The sequence below is a fragment of the Kogia breviceps genome, chromosome 1 (assembly GCF_026419965.1).
Source record: "Kogia breviceps isolate mKogBre1 chromosome 1, mKogBre1 haplotype 1, whole genome shotgun sequence".
NCBI lineage: Eukaryota > Metazoa > Chordata > Mammalia > Artiodactyla > Physeteridae > Kogia > Kogia breviceps.
The window spans coordinates 160,200,714-160,215,884 of NC_081310.1; the positions used below are offsets into that span (position 1 = coordinate 160,200,714).

General features: G+C 35.0%; 1 protein-coding gene and 1 non-coding gene across 2 annotated transcripts in view; both read left to right on the forward strand.

Moving 5' to 3' along the window:
* The window catches only part of FAF1 (Fas associated factor 1), a 537,070-nt gene that overhangs the window by 176,714 nt on the left and 345,185 nt on the right, over positions 1-15,171 (forward strand). The window contains exon 3 of the mRNA XM_059064103.2: positions 12,717-12,763. Within this exon, the coding sequence (XP_058920086.1) occupies positions 12,717-12,763 (47 nt within the window). The remainder of the gene's footprint in view (positions 1-12,716; positions 12,764-15,171) is intronic.
* TRNAW-CCA (transfer RNA tryptophan (anticodon CCA)) lies at positions 1,022-1,094 on the forward strand. The gene has a single exon. It is a non-coding gene; the product is annotated as a tRNA-Trp (tRNA).

A 15,171-nucleotide genomic window follows, 5' to 3' on the forward strand; every position in this document is an offset into this window, starting at 1 on the left:
AAACTATTTGTGATTTCAAACAAGGGTAGATCTCAGTATGACAACAGTTACAATAAAAGCAGCTCACCTTTATTGGGTATGTTACTATGTACTGAACACCATTTAAGCATTTTATATATGTTAACAAGTTTCATAAAAACCCAATGTGCAAGTACTGTTATCACCCCGCATTTTACTGATGAGAGAACTGAGGCAGAGAGATGTTAAGTGACTTTCTAAAGATTACGCAACTAGTAAATGATGGGGCTGGGATATATGGCTTTCTGGCTCAAGAGCCCTCACTTTTAGCGTATTTAATAACATGTGAGTGAGTTTATGAAGAACCTGTGCCTTTAAACATTAAGTAACTTCCAAAATAATAAAGGGTTCCGGGGGAAATAATAGATTCTTTATGTAATGGCAGACTAACAGACTATATATGGGTCTCTAAAATGTGTGCTATAAACTCTCTATAGTTGTTCTCATACTTCGTTGTGCATCAGAATCACTTGAGGAGTTTGTGTGTTGTGGGGGAAGATTTCTGGCCTCATTTCAGACCATCTGAATTTGGATCATTGGGAGCAGGACTTTATATATCTGGATTTCTAACACAGTGTGAGGCAGATATTTATGCACCACTGATGTACAGCACATAACAAAACTGATTAAAACAAAAACACCATGTAATGGGGATGGATAATTATGGTGGCTAACATTTGCAGAGTACTTTTCTTGTATTATCTAATTTAATCCTTATAACAGCCATATGAAATAAGTTGGTATTATTACCTCCACTTTATAGATGGAAAACTAAAACTTAGAGTAGTCAAGTTAACATGACGAAAGTCACACAGGTAATAAATATATGATAGAACCGGGATTTGAAAACAGACTTAAACTACAGAACATAGAAATTCCCTTAATTGCCTAGTTAAATTATAGTAGATCATAGGTCATAGAGAACTAAATACTGAATATGAATTGTTACTGTAGTTTTTTTCTTTGCTTAAAAACAAAGATATAAAATTAATATGTAGGGACTTCCCTGGTGGTCCAGTGGTTAGGACTCCACGCTTCCAATGCAGGGGGCCCAGGTTTGATCCCTGGTCTGGGAACTAAGATCCCACATGCCACACGGTCAAAAAATAAATAACTAAATAAAATAAAAATAAAATAAAATGAATATATAAAAATTAGCATTTACATGCCATCTGCCTTTTATCCGTTTTCTATTAATGGCAATAAATTATCATACCTGGTGGATTCTCTAAGGCCAACATTTCAGTATTAATAACTTGGTTGATGCATATATGTAACCGTAACTGAGGTTTGTATTGAAGCTCAGGTGCCCATATATATCTCCTTCTACTTCTCTGATACTTCTGTTTAATATTTTCTGTGATTTTTCCTACATGCTAAAATGTTGGCGTTCCAAAGGTTCCATCAGTGAAGGCTTTTCTTTGTTCACACTACCTCTCATTTTGGGTAAACTCAATCCACTCCTAAGACTTTTGCAAATACTTTTTAAAACACTATTGAGATATAAGACACATAATATATACCATCTTAACCACTTTTAAGTATGCAGTTCAATAGCATTAAATATATACACATTGTTGAGAAACAGATCTCTAGAACTTTTTCATTGTGCAAGACTGAAACTTTGTACCCATTAAACTGTAAGCCCCCCTCTGCCCCCCAGCTCTTGGTAACCACCATTCTGTGTACTTTCAGTTTCCATGAATTGGATTACTCTAGGTACCTTATATAAGTGGCATCATACAGTATTTGTTATTTTTTGGCTGGCTTATTTCACTTAGCACAATGTTCTCAGAATTTATCTATACAGTAGCCTGTGACAATATTTCCTTCCTTTTTAAGGCTGCATAATATTCCATTGTTTGTATGTACCACTTTTTTTTAATGCATTACCATTGCTGGACATTTGGGTTGCTTCTACCTCTTAGTTATTGTGAATAATGTTGCTGTGAATGTGAGTATACAAATATCTTTTTTGAGACCCTGATTTCAATTATTTTAGATATATAACTAGAAGTGAGATTGCTGGATCATTTGGTAGTTCTGTTTTTCCCCAAAGTGAATGACTCATGACTCCAAACTCTGTATCTCTAACTCACACATTTTAAGATTCTTAACAATCTATTGGATATCTCTGTGAATGTCCCATGTGTACTTTAAAACCAACATGCCTAAAACTGGAAGGCTCAAACCTCCCTGTCCTCCCCAGCCTGTTCCTTTGCTCGTGTTCTATGGCATTTTCATTTATTCACTTGTGTATTCAGTGTATATTAACTCACACCACCTAGGTACTAGGCCCTTTTGTTCACGATGAGGGCGCAACTGTGAACAAAATAAAGTTATTTGGAGCTTATATTCTGGTCAGGGAAGACAGATAACAAACAAGGAGACAGTAGGGTTAAGGAAAGCCTCTCTGAGATGACTGTTGAGTAGAAACCTGACTGAAGTCAGGGAGTGAGGTATGTGGATATCTAAAGGAATAACATACCAGACAAAGGGAAGAATAAGTTAAGGAGTTTAATGTGGGAGCATGCTTGGCTTGTGCAGGAAATTGTAAGGAAACCAGGACAACTCAGCAGGGTTAGTAGACGATGATGTCAGAGAGAGAGAGAGAGAGGGAGAGGGGGAGCGAGAGAGAGAGCAAGAGCGAGAGCGCGAGAGCGAGCTGGAGCCAGAATATGTAGTCTTATAAGGTCAGAATAAGGACTTTGACTTCGATTCTGATGATATGGGAAGGCATAAGAGTATTTTGAGTAAGAAAAGGGTTTTATTTGGCTTGACATTTATAAGCATCATGGTGGCTGCTATGTGAATAGGCAGAAAGTGTGTGAGGCAAGGATGTTTGGAGGCTATTGGAATACTACTCCAGGGGAAAGATGATGATTTAGACCAGGGTGGAAGCAGAGAAGGTTTGTGAGATTCTACATTTTGGACATAGAATAAAGAATTCCTCATAGATTGGATGTGGAGTCTGTGAGAAAGAAAAGAATTGAGGATGACTACATGATTTTTGACTTGAGCAATGGAATCATTAGAATTTCATGCCATTTTTAATGATTTAGAGGACTGGAGCAGGAGCAGTCACCCAAGTCAGAAGCCTGGACATCATTTCCAGCATTTTTTTCCTTTTCAATTCACACCTCTCAGTGCTGCCCAAATGATTTTCCTAAAAGGCAAATTTGAGTTGCAGCAGTTGCCTCCCCATTGTCTTCAGATTAAGTAAAACTTTTAATGCCTTTATCCTGCCTCTCATAATCTAACTCTTACTTAATTTTCCAGCCAGCTTCTCACTGCTTCCTGATGCAAACCATTGCTGAAGCCACACAGAACTACTTTTAGCTTCCGGGGTAGACTTAGTAGATTCATACATTGTTCCTGGGTAGACTAAGTAGATTCATACATTTTACTTAAAAAAAAAAAAAATCTCTTCCTGAATGCTCTCAGTCAAATTTCTTTTCCCTAGAAGAGCCTTGTTTTAATACTTGATTGAAATATCATCCTTTCTTCCCAGCTTTTCTCTGAACATCACATTACTTCCACTTTTTTACCTTTAGAGTATCTTATATATTTCTCTATTTAAGTCCATAATAAATAGAGGAAAGAGTCATCAGCTTTGGAGTCATACAGTGGAGTACTTGAGAAAAATTTAGAGAAGAATATCATAGTGATTAATGTATTTGGAAAATAGGAATTTGAAGGTACATTTAGAAAAATTTAAATATAGTAGATTGTTGGAAATGGTCTGTTACAGATATGAAAAATTAAATAATTATTTATGAAAAATGATTTTCGTTTCTGCCCAGAAAGAAAGAGGGGGAAATGGTATTAAGCATCTTTTTGAGGCCTCATTGGCTTCCAGCCATAATCTCATGGTCTTTCTTTAGTGTGGACACTTAAATCTATTGTTTCTTTGCCCCATCACATCTGTAGCTGGGGAAATTTTCATCCCAAAATAGATCTTTCTCATAGCTCGCTTCATTAACATCATATTAATGAGATTTGTGAAATAATAGAGATTTATATTGGTCTGTCCTGGTTCCTGGTACAGAGCTTCTAAAACCCTTGTAATTTCCTAAGTGATAAGAGTAGCATTTTTTGTTTTAATATTTGGTCTTTGACCCTGGTTCCTGACAAAGAGCTCCCAGATCCCTTGGAACTTCCTGGGTGATAGGTGTGTCTTTTGTTTTAATGAGGAGACTCTTGGGCTTGTGAATAACTTCAGGAAAGGGGCCAGTCACCAGAAAGACCAAGCCATGATTAGAAGCTTGGAAATTTCAGTTCCACCTCCTATCCTCTAGGAAGGGGAGGGGGCTGGAGATTGAGTTAATGATCGATCATGCCTACATGTTGAAGCATTTGTAAAAATACCAGTAGTACAGGTTGGGGGAGCTTCTGGGCTGGTGAACACATAGGAGGGTGGCATGCCTGGAGAGAGCATGAAGCTCTGTGCTCCTTCCCACATACCTCACCCTATTCATCTCTTCCATCTGGCTGTTCTTGAGTTATATCCTTTTATAATAAGCTGTTAATCTAGTAAGTAAAATGTTTTCCTGAGTTCTGTGAGCCAGTCTAGCAAATTAATCGAATTGGGGAGAGGGTTGTGGAAATCTTCGATTTATAGCTGGTTGGTCAGAAGCACATGTGACAACCTGAACTTGTGATTAGCATCTGAAGTAGGAACTGTCTTGTGGGACTGAGCCCTTAACTTGTGGGATCTGATTCTATCTCTAGGAAGATAGTGTCAGAATTGAGTTAAGTTACAAGGACACCTACCTGGTGTTATAAAATTGCTTAATGTGTGGAAAACCCACATATATGGTGTCAGAAATGAAGTAGAGTTGTAGTAGATAGACTGTGGAGCGTTTTTTCCCCATACAAGGTCAAAGGTGCAAATTCCACAATTCAGAGCTGTAGGATGATGGTCTCTTTCAGAATTTCTCATTGGCCCAATTTATGGCAAAAACATGAGAGGAGGATGATTCTGTCTCATTCACAACTGTTTTTTCCTCAGTACTTAGAATAGTTCCAGGTTATTTGTTGAATGGGTTATAATGGTAGAATGAATGAATGAATGCAGTATTCGAATGCATGAGTAAGATGAATGATTGCTGTATCAGTACAACACAATGAAAAGTCATTGAGAAAAAGGTGGTGTGAGTCAGTTAAATTTTCTTGGAGAAAATGATTCAAGTCTGGGTCTTGAGCTCTACTAGTCCACAGTAGGCATTCCTTCCTTTGTGATCGCATACTGTTTCTCATGCTGGATTGAAATTGTTTCTGTAACTGCTCAACCTGGGAGGAATGTGTCTTGTCATCCTGTATTCCCTCCAGTGTCTAAAACACTGCCTTGATTATGGAGAAGAGAAAGACTGGGTTTTGTTGGAAGAATTCACTTGATGGCAAGATCAGAGTTATAAATGCTAAAATACTAGTACTTTGTGGGTTTGACACCTATTACTTAGATATTTTGAAAATACTTGAAATCTGATATACCATAGAGTAATGATTTCAAATTAAACAAAAGTGCACTAATTTAGAAAGCATTTTTCTATACTTTAAATATTTTCAAGAGATAGAAACAATGCTAATATTATAATCATAATTATTCTAGTTCACAGGCTTTCTAAACATGTGGAACATGCAGTGTTGCCTATACTATTCTATTTGGTAATAATATATATATGATTATATATAATGAAAATGTATTTGTCATTTCTATTTTCATAAATTTTAAAATTTAACAGGTTTTCTTTTTCTACTTGTTTATAAATTCTTATATTTGAAATGTATTAAGTGTTTAGTTTCACTGATTTGCAATCAGTAATTAATTTAGAGATTGACCAGCTGAGGAGACTGCTATAAGAATTAAGCTAATGATAATGCTATGACATAATTGTTGAAGACTGGAAAAATGGTGGTCTGTTAGTAACTTAACGTGTATTGTATTGAGTTTGTCATGTAACCTCATCTAATCTCGGTTTATCAGTCTTTGAGAGCCTGATTGGTCTAGATTGAGTCACCATGATTAATATATTTTCAGTATCACATGGGATGAGGCAGGAGTAGTAGTTCTCCGAAAGAAACACATGATCTGTATCAAAAGGAAAGAGGGAAGTGATGATGGGCTAGTACAAACCACAGATGGGGCACAATAATAGCTAATGGGACAATATATGCATCTGATATTGCATTTTTCTGGTGTTTCATGAAACTGAATTAAACTGGAGTTTTAATGTTCTTTTGTTAAATCAACTTTGTCAATGACTAATTTATATACGTATACAAATTTTAATTATATACAACTCTATGAGTTTTGATAAATGTACACATTGTGTATGTGTACATTGTGTATCCAGTCCCCCTCCCTTCAAGATTTCCATCATATTAGAAAATTTTTTCTCTTTTCCTGTCAGTAACCCTCAACGCTGCTGCAGGCAATCATTGATCTGATTTATATTGCCACATTTTGGTAGTTTTGTCTGTTCTAAAACTTCATATATATGGAATCATATACTGTGCAATCTTTTGTGTCTGGCATTGTTTACTCAACATAATGTTTGAGGTTCATCCATATTGTTGCATGTATCAGAAGTTCATTTTTATTATTGAATAACAGTCCTTTGTGTGAATATGCCACAGTCTTGTTTATTCATTGGTTGATGGATATTTTGGTTGTATCTAGTGTTTTGGTATTATGAATAAAGTGGCTATCAATATTTGTATACTAGTCTTAGGTGGATATATGTTTTTATTTCTCTTGGGTAAATTCCTAAGAGTGGAATTGTGGTACTGTATGTTAAGTGTTTGTTTAACTTTATATAAAACTGTCAAACTGTTTCCAAAGTAGTTGTACCATTTTACATTCCCATCAGCAATGTGTGAGAGTTCTAGTCCTCCAAATGCTCACCATCATTTGGTGGTGTTAGTCTTTTTAATTTCAGCCATTTTAGTGTGTTTGAAGCAGATTTCTTTGTGGTTCTCTTTTTAAAAATTAACTTTATTGATAATAAAATGAACCCATTTTAAGTGTACAATTTGATGAGTTTCGACAGATGTAAGTACCTACATTAGTACCACCTCCACAGTCATTATCCCTAAATTTCCCTATTGTCCCTTCCGTATCATTCCCCACTGATCCTATGGAATCCTTTATCTGCCTTCTTTAACTAGAGATTAAAATGGTCTTTCCTAGAGTTTCACATACCCAAAATCATATAGTATTTTCTCGTGTCTGACTTCATTCATTTAGCATAATGTTTTTGAGATGTACCTATGTAGTTGAATGTATCTATAGTATGTTCCTTTTTATTGCTCAGTAGTGTTCCATTGCACCCAGACACTGTGGTACACCCAAAACATTTACCTATTGTTGGGCATTTGGGCTGCTTCTAGTTATTGGGTATTGTGATTAAAGCTGCCATGAATATTAGTATACAAGTCTTTGGGAAATATGTTTTTATTTCTTTTAGATAAATACTTAAAAGTAATATTACTAGGTTATATGTTTACCTTTATATATAAAACAGTTTTGAAAGTGATTGTACAATATATGAGACTTCCTGTTGTTCAATGTTATTGCCAAAACTTGTATCATCCTGTTTAATTTTAGCCATTTTAATAGGTATGTGGTGGTCTCTTATCATGGTTTTAATTTGCATTTCTATGATGACTATTTAATGTGAACAGCTTTTTATATGCTTATTGGCTATTCATATATCTTTTTTTGAGAAGTTTCTGTTCAAATCTTTTGCCCATTTTCTTACTGACTTGTTTGTCATCTTATTGAGTTATAAGAATTCTTTTTATATTCTGAATATAAATCCCTTCTTGGACATTTATACATAGCAAATACTTTTCCCAGTCCGTGACTTACCTTTTCATTTTCTTAGAGGTGTCTTTCAAAGAACAATTTTGAAATTCATCATTTTTTTCTTTCATCTTTTGCCTACCCAGTGTTGTCACGATTTCCCACTGTGTTTTCTTGGTGTCCTCGTTTGTAAAATGAGGGGGTAATATGAGAGTTAAATGATTTAATATGAGTAAAGCACCTAGAGAATACATAGCACCTAGTAAAAACTAAATAATGTTAGCTACCTTTATTGTTACTACAACTCCTTCACTCAGAAGTTATCATTGAAGTTTTTGGATGCTGTCTGTACATCCCTGTCTCATCTCCCTCACCTCTCAAGAAATCTTATTGGCATTTTCTTCAGGGGTCATTTGTTTAAAAATATAAAAAGACCAAAGCCAAGATTTTCTATATGTGTAGGGGATGATTTGTATTAGATGCTGTAGTTTTCAATTTTTATTTATTTATTTATTTAGAATCCTGTCATTTTATAATCTACCAATTTGCCATTTCCCTTCCCCAAAAGGTCTAAAGCCCACCATGAGTGTCATGGTTTTCTCCTTCTGTTAAGGCTGAAGATAAGAATATTTCTTACAGCCACCTCTGACCTTGACTTCCACTATACTTTAAACATACCTCACATGTCTTCCAGTGGACTCTGAGAAATGACGATTCAGAGGGTGTTGTCAAGTTTTGCTAAAGAGAACTTAGAGGCTGGGATTCTAATTGTGGTAAATTAACTGGTTAAAAATGTCATGGACATAATTAGCATAAAAGCAATAATAGTTATACCAAAATGGATTTTCATACTACCATAAACTAGGTCAAGGCAAGATACTGTTTTTTAAATATGTTGCAGTCTGCTGAAGATCCACTGTAGTGTGTTTGAGTCGGTCCCAGAAATAGAAATATTGTGTTTATTCTCTGTTTCTTTGACCAAATATTTAATCATTCCCTATTATTATATTCCTGTTTATAGAATGAGAGATATAATATCTTCCTAGCCAAAAAAGAAAAACAAAAAAACCCCCACAAATTAGCAATGGGATTATTTACATTTAGCAAATGATACGTGGTTCTTATGTGATTAGTATAATTTCTAGTCTATAATCTAGGTTTTTCTAAATCTAATCTCTTCTCTAAAGGTATCCCCTCTATCTGTGCTCTCCTGAGCCCTAGATCAGGTACCAGGCATACCCAAAGTCTAGCATGGTGCCTGGCAATGAATAGGCCTTTGGTAAGTTTGTTGAACCAAACTTTTAATTTTACCCTTTATTTCTTGAGTCTTTATTCTTTCCCTTTCCATGAATTCTCTTTGAACTCAAGAAATCACTATTCTTAAAAAAAAAAAAAAAAAAAAGGCAAACAAAAACTTATCGTAGCCATTCTTCTTGCAGGTCCTATCTTTTATACTTTTCATATTGTTTCAAGAGTCAGTTTTACTCACTTTCTTATTTCCTTTGTATTTCTTAGCCTTTTATGATATAGTTTTTACTAAAACTGTTTTCAAATACGTCTAACAGTCTCTTCTTAGGCCTCATTATATTAGACTATTTTCACATTTTTTATTTTGTCTAATCCCTCCTTATAGTACCTTCATTGCCTCTCTGTGACATATTCCTGGTCCTTCCCCTCCTATCTAACCCTTCCATTTTTATTGTTTTGTTTTGTTTTTAGCTTTCTCTCTTTTTTTTTTTTACATATATGAATTCCCCAAGATTCTTTGTCTCACTTTTCTTCACCAGAGAGTAAAGGAGGGAGGGAATTAAAGTATTTCTAGGGCTTCAAATAAGCAGGTGTTTTACTTAATCTAGCTCTGATTTTTAAAATTACATTTTTGTCTCCTTTTGGATATTACCTGAACTTCTCATAGTAAAATTAATTGTTGAATGGACTTTTTTCCATGCTAGAAGACATGCTATGTTATGTCCATTAGTATATCTGGTACATAGTTGGCAATTACAGTTATTCCTCGGTATCCGTGAGGCATCTCTTCCAGGTGCCCCTGGGGATACCAAAATCCACAGATGCTCAAGCTCAAGTCTCAGAGTGGTCTGCATTCTCGGATTTAGCTAACTGTGGATTGTGTAGTACTGTCATATGTATTTATTGAAAACAACAACAGCAAACTGAGTATTGGTGGACCTGTGTGCGGTTCAAACCTATGTAGTTCAAGGGTCAACTGCAATACATATTTGTGAAGTCAACAAATGATATCCTACTATTACCTCAAAGTTAACATTGTTCAAAGTCGAATTCATCTGAAATTTTCCTTTGCTTCTACATCTACCCATTATTCAGTGTCCATATCAAATACTGTCCCTTTTCTGAAACTTTCCTTAATCCTCACAGTCAAAAAGCACTCTCCCTATCCTATATTTCTTTAGCAGATCATACTTTTATTGTGTCTTCATTCTGAATTACATTTTACTTATTTAGGTACAGAGTTTATTTGTACATAAGGTTGAGGTCAGGGATTAACATTCTATCCAAAAGCAAATACATTATTTAAAATAATATAAGATCTTAGAAGAGGAAAAGAGTTGAAAGTGAAGGCGTGGGAACTTCCCTGGTGGTCCAGTGGGTAATACTATGTGCTCCCAATGCGTGGGGCCCAGGTTCGATCCCTGATTGGGGAACTAGATCCTGCATGCATACCGCAACTAAGAGTGCACGTGCTGCAACTAAGGAGTCCACAACCAAGAGTCCGCATGCCGCAACTAAGACATGGCACAGCCTAAATAAATAAATAAATATTTTAAAAAGAAAGTGGAGGTGTGTCATGGTACCTTCTGAATAGTATTGTCCCCTTCCCCATCTTGCTACTTTTCATTTACCCTTCAGTCTTAGTTGAGACATTATTTCATCCAGGAAGCTTTCTGTGAGCCTTAAGCAAGTCTCCACTGTGCTGCTTTTCTTTGTACTCCTCTAGCATCATTCATTTAGCAAATAACTATTGAGTGCCTTTTATGTGCTGGCATTGTGCCAGGCAGCGGGAATAAAGCGGTGAACAAATTTGATATCTCTTCCATCATGGTGCCTACAGTCTAGTGAGAAAGACAGACATAAAACAAATAATCACCAAATAAATTATTATCAATTGCTATGAAGAAAAAGTACAGGGTTCTTTGTGAGAGTAAACCTATGGGGGGGGGTGTTGATCGGAGAAGAATTTTTGGAAAAAGTATATCTAACATAAACATCAATTATGATGATTGAGATTCAGCCAGACAAAGAATAGGGAAAAGGGCATTCCATGCAGATATAGTATCTTAAAAGGCCCTAAGAAATAAACAAAAAACTTGAAGCCTTTAAGGAACAAAAAGGCAGGGCCATTTTGGCTGAAAATGTAGTATTTACTCATACAGATGAGGAAACTGAGGCTCAGGGAGGTTCAATGAGTATAGAATATATACTAAGGTCATCAAAGTAATAAATGGGAGAATCTAGATTCAAATTTTGGACTTTATAAATTCTTAGTGTTCTTTCCATTATACCTTGGCATTCCCTAGTGAAAATTTGAACAAAATCTTTCCAAACTCTGGTATTTTGTTTCTTTTCCAACATCATAGAATATTCTCTGACCATTTTCTATTTTTTAACGAAGAAGATATTTGTATGTGGAACCATTGCTGTCAACAGAAAAGGAATAATTGACCTGGCACCAGGCAGGGATGCTTCTATTGAATTTGTGGCTTTGAAAACTGATTTTAGCATTTCCTTGATTCTAAGGATTTCTGAGCCTCCAAAGTTGTCAGGGTTCTATGGTATCCACTGTCTTTAATAATCTGTGGATTTCTTTGATTTTTGCCAGTGGAGCGTTAAAACTTTCAAAATTCATAGCAAGTGTCTTACACTCTACGTTGTTTCCATTCAACAGTATAACTTTGTAAACTTGACCTACCTCTGGCAAATATTTAAGTTAATATTTCACAAAATACACAAGCTCCTTTTTGCAGTTGATCTCCACACAGCTGATAAAACATCCAAGTGTTAGCTTCCCCCCTCCTCCCATTTCGATGTGGATGTGGATGGGAAAGTGGAGGGAAGAAGTTGTTATGATGCAATGGCAAAGTTGGAAGAGTCTTTTTTTTCCTCCAGAGGATCTTCTCTTACCCTGTAATGACGTACCCACAATCCAGGATGTAACAGCCTGTTTGCTTAGTAGCCTTCAAAAATGTCCAAATCATGGCACATGTGTTTACCTGTTCTAGGTAATTGGTGACTTGATAGCTTAGAGACCAATTTCAGGAATGTTTTATATAAGGAGACTCCCCCAGGGATGCTCCTGCTCCTTTTGTAACCTGATATAATTGTGGTGTGTTTATCAAAGACCTTTTGATACATTTTTTCCTTCTAAATATTCTTTTCTTCAAGAATAATTATTGTAGCACAACACAATGAATTTAATTCCTGAGCTAATTTTTAAATTCTTATTGGCATTTTTCATTTGTGATTTTATATCTTGCTCCTCTCAATCTGAGGAAGGAAATGACATTAAAAGATTACTTTAAGGTACTGATTTTACTTGTTCTAACACCCTTAAACATTGGTTTTGTGGGTGTTTTTGCTTGAATGAGGACTGTGGAATTAAGCTTTTTATGACTCAAGATTTGGGGATATTAGATGCCAAATGTATGTTTTTTAAATTATCTAAAACACAGTTTTATTATAGAGAGGGAGAAAAACATTTAATGGAGAATATTTTTTATCACTAAGGAAATACTTATTATTTTGTTTAAATTTTCAAAGTATACTTATTTTCCTTTACAGTGTTTTCCACCCCACTCCACTCCACCCCTGAGCATTTTTGTTTCTTTAAATGTCTTCTCTGTTTTTTTGTTTGCAGGCAGCTATCAATGGTGTAATACCCCAGGAAAATGGCATTCTGAGAAGGTATGTTGTAAGGTACTTAGTAGTAAAATGAGAATTTAGCAAAGCAAAAAAGAGACAGTTGTTAATTTTTTTGGTGTCACTTTTTGATAGAGCACTTTGTGATGATCTTTGATGTATAAGTTCATTAATACAGTTATTCTTCTTTCAGACATTTTTATAAGTCATATTAATTTCCTAAAGTCTCCAACGTCTAACTGTAAAATGTTATTTCAGATTGGGTGATACAACTTTTAAATGTGATTTTATTTTATTTTTAAGGAAACTTTTCAAGGTCATCTTCTAATTCATAAGATGGAAGGAACTGAATCATTTAAACTGTTAGTAGTGAGAAAATGAGACATGTCTCAGTAACTCCAGAGCATGGTTATCATCTAACTATACAGGCTTTATCTTCAACCTTACTAATACTTTTTTTCTTTCTCCCTTTGGTTTCTAAATTAAATTTATGTTACTTTGCAACAATTTGAGTAAGTCCTTAATAATGAAACTTTCCAGATCCTTGAGCTGTTTTACCTGAAGTATACAGTGTTAACATGTGGAATAGTCTTCATTGTGGTTTTGTGTCATTGCCAGAAGGTAAAATTGGAAGATGATGCCAAGAGAACTATAGTGGTTACAAAATAATTACTTAAATTAAAAATAAATTCATAACTTTTCCTAAAATTGGAGACTGGTTCAGGATTAAAAGAGCACATTATAAAGTCATAGGAGGTAAAACCATTCTCCCTTACAAGTGTGGTTTAATTACTTGATATCTCCCCACTGCCCCCCGGAATTCAAACTTTGGCTTGAATTTTGGTGGCTGGGATTTCTAAGTCACTGAAGCATGATCTGCTAAGTGCAGATGAGGCAAACAGAAACAGCAGACTACGAATGAGGTTGTTTTGGAGAGGAAGAAAAGTACTGTTGCAAAAACATCAAAAAATTTACCATGAACTGCAAAATGTGCTGTACTTTATAGGAAACTGTGTATATTTAGAAAGGAAGAAAAATTCTGTTTGGTACCTATACCACCCTTAGTGATTAATGGTTTTTAGGTGAAAGCAATGATAAACAGAGCTATTCTCCACCTTTTTTTTTTTTTTTTTTTTTGAAAACTGTCAGAATTTCATCCAGAGTAAATGTGGCTGATTTCCAGGGTCTGTACCAAATTTTTCTGTGTTGATTTGTTCAGTTTTTTGTTTTTGTTTTTGTTTTGGTTCAGAAGCATTCAATTCTATTGAAGCCCTTGTCTAGAAAGCAAACCAGATGATTACAGAAACTTCCTTCAAGATATTTTTTTCCTTGGTTTAGAAGGTTTTAGACTGCTAAATATGGCTCTGGTTTTATTCTTGAGTAAACGTTATTCCACTTTTTGTGCCAAAATTTTTGCTTGCTAAACCGTTGTGGATTCAGCTGCTAGGTTCTGAGTACATATTGGATATATCTTACAATTAATAGTATTTTCTATGGGTGAACTGTAGAAATTCCCTCATCCCTGGAAACATCCCATCTCTCCTGTCACAGAAGATACTTTTTGGTTAATATATTCTATAGCTAGAGATTCAGTACGGAATTGATTTCTAGTAAGGTTACTATAATATTTGGGGTTTAACTTTCATCAGAGTGGGTTTTTGTTTGTTTTGCTTGTTAAAGGAATGAATCATATGTCCACAAAAGAAAGTAATAGTTTTCAACTATTTCCTTCCTAACTTTGTTCTTTAGTTTTGAAATCACCGTGGATTTGACAGAACTGAAAATTACTCTTGTATGTCTACTGACCAGAGGAAAGGAAAGAGGGCTCTTTGTACTTTGTCATAGATTTAACACTGAAAGTGGAAGACACAATGCTAGGAGTGGTATATGTAGGCAGTTTAAAAGGATCTTTGTTTTGTGTGTTTGATATTTGTAGTAAGTTGATTATGGTATGTGAAAACAACTAACTTTTAATTTGTCAGTTTATACCTTAGCAGAGAAAAGAGCTACCAAAAAGAGTTGTGGTTTTTTTTAATATGAATTATTTTTGGAGGGAGAAGAACCTGATCTCTGCACTTTATAGCTTTTCTTGAAATCAGATGTTTATGTGAATTCAAAAGTGGGAATTTGTTTTTTTAACGTACCCATAAGTTCAAGGCAAAGAAACTAACTTTTTTAAATACTTAAGGCACTGTGCTAGGTATTTGATATAGTTTTCCTTATTAATGCCCATTAAAACCCTTAAGAAATAAATGCTCATATTTCATAGATGAGGAAATTCAAGATTAGAGAATTTATAGATTCACTGAAGGCCACAAATATAGTAGTTGGTGAAGTCTGGATTTTCTCATTTTAAAAACCATGCTCTTTCTTTTATATCACTCTGTCCTCTTCAAGGTCAGTAACCCAGGCATGTCACAACTTTTAAGATTTTTTCCTTTGGGTAAAGAAGT